The sequence below is a fragment of the Phalacrocorax carbo genome, chromosome 2, assembly GCF_963921805.1.
Source record: "Phalacrocorax carbo chromosome 2, bPhaCar2.1, whole genome shotgun sequence".
Classification (NCBI taxonomy): domain Eukaryota; kingdom Metazoa; phylum Chordata; class Aves; order Suliformes; family Phalacrocoracidae; genus Phalacrocorax; species Phalacrocorax carbo.
In genome coordinates this window covers 166,233,417-166,239,416 of record NC_087514.1, presented here as the reverse complement: position 1 = coordinate 166,239,416, position 6,000 = coordinate 166,233,417, and the positions used below count along the sequence as shown (strand labels likewise).

Below are 6,000 nucleotides of genomic sequence, written 5' to 3'. Positions count from 1 at the left end.
TATGATAAGCTTTGTCAGGCAGGATGTTTCCCTGAAAGTCAGCCCCAGTGATGCATTCCCTTCATTCCACCCGTACACTGTCACTCTGACAACGCAGAGACAAGCTGATGCATCCCCTCAGGTGACCCAGGGCTGGTAATTCTCCAAGGAGAAACTTTTATATTTTTTAATTAACACAGCATCTTTTTCTTCAGCAAGGTATGTCCACAAACTAGTGTGATCCAATACGTAAGTGTTTTAACGTATTTTCTGTCTGATCCTGGCAGAATTTAACTAAGATAAATTGCAAAGGCTGCAGCAGTCCCAGATGCAGGGTTTTTTTTCTTTCTTCTTTCTTTTTTTCTTTTTTTTTTTTGTGTGAGAGCAATGGTGGTGGTATTGGGGAGGAAGGGGTTAAGGAAAGTGCTATTTTATTCTGTGATAGTGAGATTAATGACCAAGCAAAGGGGCAGATTTTCTTCATTGAAGCTTTCGGATCAGGAATAGATCTGCTCCTCTTCCCTCTCCTCAAATAAGTACAGACTGAGTCAGCATCCTCTTTCTGTACATCATAAGGAGCTTTAACAGCAGGATTAACAGCACCACAGCATATTTCCAGCTGTGGGACGGGGAAGCAGTCCTTCCTGCCCAAATCACAGCTGGATCCCCTCCTACGGCTGCTTTACCCGTGAACTGGAGTTTATAAGATGTAGGCATCCACTCAGTCCCCCCAAAATACACAGTGAGCTCCTGCAACCTTGTGCAGTTCCCAGGGAGTGACATCTGTGCACACAGGCAAATAGTATGGCCTGAATGGAAGATTTTAAAAAAGAAATCTTTTTTCCTTTCTTTTCTTTGTGACTTCTTATGAAATAAATCAATTAAACAGGGAGAGAACAGAAGAAAGCAGGTGACTGAAATACGACGATTGACACTCGTCATGGTTGCGTGTGTCGGAATCAATGTGCTTTCATTACATGTGGCACCAGGAGCCTCTGAAGCTCCCTGAGTGAAGGTGTGTTAATATGAACAGAGACCTCATTGGGTGTTACACATACACACCCAGACTGGGTTACAGACCTGTGCTCCTGCAGGGCTGCCTCCTCCCCAGCTGACTGCATGACTCTTGTATTCCCCTTTGTTCCAGCTGAAGAAGTGGATAAAAGTAATTTTCCTTGTCTTACATGCAGCTCAGTAGTTGTCCTGAGCCATAAATCCGGGCATCTGAGACCTCGCAGGCTGAAGAGGGAATTGAAAACAGGTCCTCCACTCCTGCCTGGAAGCTGCAATCCCCACTCACCTTCAGCCTTTGAAAAATCAGGAGTGCGACTGAGACTCGGACTTAAACATAGAGATCTATAACATAGATATTCACACTCATCATTGCGGTGGATGGAGATCTAGGATGTCCAACCACTTGTCTGCATACAGGGGCAGGATTTCTGACCCTGACTTCCCTCAGGACTCCTCTAGCATGGCAGATCATGCCTGGAGGCAGTGAGCTGCCACCGATCTTGCTCTTAATAAATATCTCTCTGGTCGTGAACATCTTTTTCATCTTTGCTCCTCAAGCCTTACACCACCCCTTCAGTAGCTCTGGCGCTTCTGGGGCCTGACTGACCTCATTAACACAGCAGAACATGCTCTTCATTTTGCTGGGTTCTTTTTCTACTGGGATGGGTTGGGTAGAAGAGAGAGGGGAAAGGGAAGGTGGGACAGGTGAGAAATATCTTTGCAGCGATAGATCAGCTCTCCGTCTGTGTTGAAACCGCAGGGTGAATAGAAAGCAGTTGGATTAATATAAATCTAACTTATGGGGCTGGAGCCAAATAAACCACTGGAGATAACTCCCCCCCTGCCCCATAAGTAGACAAAGCCATGCCAGCGTACATACTCAGAGATGGTGCATCCAGCAGAGACGATAGGTAGAGCTTTAGTCATTACGATAGCTTGAAAACCATCCCCCATTAGGTTTTTAGCTAAATAACCCATGTTAATCTTAAGGCATAAATTGCTGAGATATTTACAAAACACAGTAGGAGAAAATCTGCTTCTGATAAAACTACTCTTCAAAATTTTCCAGGAGGTGAGAGAAATAGCAGCCGCATAAAATTGTAGCAAAATCCCTGGTTTCAAAACCGCTCAGGGAGAGAGCAAAGACAGGAATGCATTCAGCCCTGTTCCCCTGAGACCCTGAGTTTCTGCTGCAAACTGCTGATCACCTTCACATCCCCTTTGTCCCAGTGGGCTCTTGTCATCTGCTGCCTCTCCTGAAGGGATGATGAACAGAGGATAGCTGCTGCCTACAGCAGCACAGACGCGGGCTGCTTTTATTCTGTGCACATCCTCCTACAGCTTGGTTTGTGTCTTTCACCAGAGAAGAGAAAAAGGTGGATAAATCTTCTGGGGCATATGCAGCTCTTTGTATTTCCTTCAGCAGTCCAGAGAAAGAGGCATCTGAGAAGGAAGGAAAGCTCTCTCCAAGAGTGTCCAAGTCATCCCTCAGAAACCACATGAGCTATGACTTAGGAAACTCCGTTCTTTGGGTTTTAGCATCCATAATTTACTTAATCTCTAAAATTACCCACATGCAAGTCCTGTTTAGGAGGAGATGAGCACTAGTAAATACTTATCAAACTCCTTAAGGTCTTCAAGAAGAAGAAATTTTACATGATCAAGTCCTTCCATTAGTTTAGATCTTAATCTCTGTGCATTTCCATGCTTAGCCAAAGTCCTGATACTCACTCCAGGTTGCAGTTTAGTTCTAGTTGTTGTCATCACGTAGCTCCACACAGTGCATTTCATTTACAAGATCCTGCTTAGCCAAATGGCCAGATTTTCTTTCGGTGGACAAAAAACCAGTGACTTGGTCTTCAAAAAGTAATAAATCCATACATCCAGTGGCACTCAACAGCCTGAGTATATGGAGACAGCATGTCCTACCTGCTCCCAGTGCTCTACCCACAGCAATTTGGCAGCGTCCTCCCTGAAAGACTGCCAGCACTGGCTTTTAGCAGGTTCATTTCTTCTTTGCTGGGGCTTTGGCATTCCCACCAGCCTTGCCATTAGTTTTGGTGCTTCCTCCTGATTTTCCAGCTTCCCCTTCTTTTTCATCTTTCTTCCCACCACCTTGTTTCTTGTCAGTACTGTCCTTTCCCCCCTTTTCTCCTTTCTTTTTGGCCCCATCCTTCCCTTCTTTCTTAGATCCTTCTTTCTGGTCCTTCTCACCATCCTTCTTCTTGGAGCCTTTGGATCCATCTTTCTTACCCTGAGCCTTGTCCACTTTTCCAGATACAGTGGGAACTTCTTCTTTCTTTTCTTCTGCAACCTGGGCTGTATTCAAGGAGGGAAAAAGAAAATGGGAAAGCAGTTAACTCGGGTTGACACTAGCCAGGAAGATGGCAAAACTCCTGCTCCCTGCTGGCAAATCTTGGACAAAGGGAAAATACTTCTACTGAGGCTTTGTCTATACAACGGTTTTCCTCACTGACTACCAGCTTTTTGTCTTTGTTCTGAGAAGATAGACGAATGGGATAAAGCAAAATGGGTAATTTTAAGAGCTGAGTTGTGGTTCCATTGGAGGAAGTGGCTCCTGTTGGTAGGAACTGATCCATGAACTTTATAAGCACAGGCCGTAAGGGTTTCCCAATAATGACAGTCAATGTGGAGTTGTCTCCTTCCACAAGAAGGAACACAAACATCTCTCATGCAGTTCAGTACAGACCTGGCTTGGGTTTGGTCTGTTGGTTTTTGTTTCTTTTTTTAAATTTTATTTTTATTTTTATTGGTTGGCTTTTCTAACTCTTTGTTTTCCTCTACGGGGTACGTCTCCTGCAGCTGAGAGTGGGCAGTAGGGATTCTGGTGGGGATCTTTGCTCTCAGAGACAGACAAGCAGAAGATGGCTTGCCTAGCACAGGACTACAAACCGGGCTTAGCTTATGTCCTGTCCACATCCAGCCGCCATGAGACTGGCTCCCTAGCTGTACCACTGTGATTAATGGCAGCAACATACCATGGGCACGTAGCAAATAATTGTAGTGCATAGGAACCTCTGTTTTGGTATGTTTTAACACACAAGCCACATTAGTTACAGGAAGCTTATAATAACTTTACTTATGAAATATTTTGACTTAGGAAGCTCTTGGATTCAGTGCCCACATTTCAGGTGAGAAGACTTGTAAGTATCACACTGGCTCTGCAGACTTTAATTATTCTGACAAAGGATTTGGCAGCAGAAAAGTTTTACTCATCTTTCTTATTTTTTCTTCTACTAGAAGTGGTTCATTTTCTCAAAAGTATTTCTGACCTCAGAGCTTGATGCACTGAACTCTCAGCTCAGGCTGTAACTTGACACGTAAACACAGATCATATTTCATATATTTCTTATGGAAAGTTTTTTTCCTTTGCTCAAGACCAGCAGAGTATAAAGTTTTGCAAAAACAAGTGAAAATGTGCTAAGTTTCCCATGACCTATTTCTCTGAAAAGCCCCAGTATAGGGCTCAGAAATGTAAATAGATAACCATATTAACACAACTTAATAATTACATTCATCCAAGAGGTAGCAATGACCTGGGAGCGACCTCAGCAAAAGGAGGGCGGTTGGTCACTGTTTAGTTTTCTTCAGCTGGCACCTAGGCTAAGTCAAGTTGTTTCACATTTGTCACAGGCTAAGGAAACCTGACAGTGAACTGGTTTAAGAGGTAATTTGGTATGGGCCTTCGGTGAGACGGCTCAACCCCTGCCTGGAGCCATTAGACTCCAACCTATGTAAGTAGCCCCAAATCTCCCCTTGCTGTGGATGTCTGTAGTGTCACTTTCAAATTACAGCAATGTATTACACGTGTAAATCAAACCTGAATTTGTTATGGTTGCCTAAAATATAGCTTCAGCGTGCACAATAAAATAAAATATCATCCTTTGACTTTGGGAACTGGCAATTGATTTGTGCCTACAAATGGGAGTAGAATGATACAAACTCTTACAACCACAGGGGAAACCCTGACATCTCATATAAAGAAAAAAAAAAGAGGGAAGAATAACAAAAAAAACCCCACCACAATTTCAACTTTCTGGACAAATATGGTAGGAACCAGGTGAAGTCCCAAAAATGTCAGCTGGAGCAGCCTCAGACCAGAATACTTGAAGATCTTCCAGGCCACGGACCCAGACAGTATATCTCCACCAACACCAATAGCCAAGTCCTGCTTGTACTTATCCCACAGACTGGGAGACAGAGCACGAATAAATCAATTTGTATATAACATTTTATACACTGAACCCTAAAGTCCATTTTATTTATATCCAGTAAAAGGGCTTGCCATATACGATACTCAAAAAAGTGCATGGAGAGCCATTTGGCCATTGGAATATTCCATCGTAGTAAATGTGAAGTAGGGTAAAATAATGCCAAGAAATGAGAGTGTTTAAGTGTTGTAATATATTCATGATTAATAACATTTGACATTTACAGAAATCTTTAAAGCATTTAATGGCCACTCAGTAATTAAAATCACTCAAGTCGTCTCACTGGCCTTGACTGGGACTGCCAGGGGTTGAAACAGTATAAGTATATAAATAGTTGACAAATACATACATTATGTTTCATGGCTGCATAAATCAAGGTGGGTTGCCAAATGTCAGTGGGGTGACATGGCAGAGCATCACACTCTGTACAGATGAAAATAACAGCACAGAGATGAAGCCCAAAGGTTTGCATACTTTCCATTGTAATGCCTAAATCATGTAGTGAGACTTTTCTGGGGCCAGGATGCACACTAATCTCAGAAGGAGGGCAAACCGGCGAGTTTGATCACGCATAGCTTTTGCATCTAACACTTTAGGCACCGACAGCTGTGTCAGTCCTTTCGGGTCTCCAGGACTGGACACGTACAGGCATTTTTAAGGCACAATTTACCTCTTCCACTTTAGCACCTCCCCTACTGTGAAAGGAAACACATCCTTTTTATTTTCCACTGTGGATAAAGGGATAAAGTTGAGACAACTGGTGCTGATGCAGACT

The 6,000-nt window shown here is 43.3% G+C and overlaps 1 protein-coding gene across 1 annotated transcript in view; it reads right to left on the bottom strand.

Annotated features, from left to right (window-relative positions):
• Positions 1-2,998: 2,998 nt before the first annotated feature.
• The window catches only part of TMIE (transmembrane inner ear), a 40,919-nt gene continuing 37,917 nt past the window's right edge, over positions 2,999-6,000 (bottom strand). The window contains exons 6-7 of the mRNA XM_064441835.1: positions 4,227-4,247; positions 2,999-3,300 (exon numbers count right to left, since the gene is read on the bottom strand). Coding sequence (XP_064297905.1) covers positions 2,999-3,300; positions 4,227-4,247 — 323 coding nt within the window. The remainder of the gene's footprint in view (positions 3,301-4,226; positions 4,248-6,000) is intronic.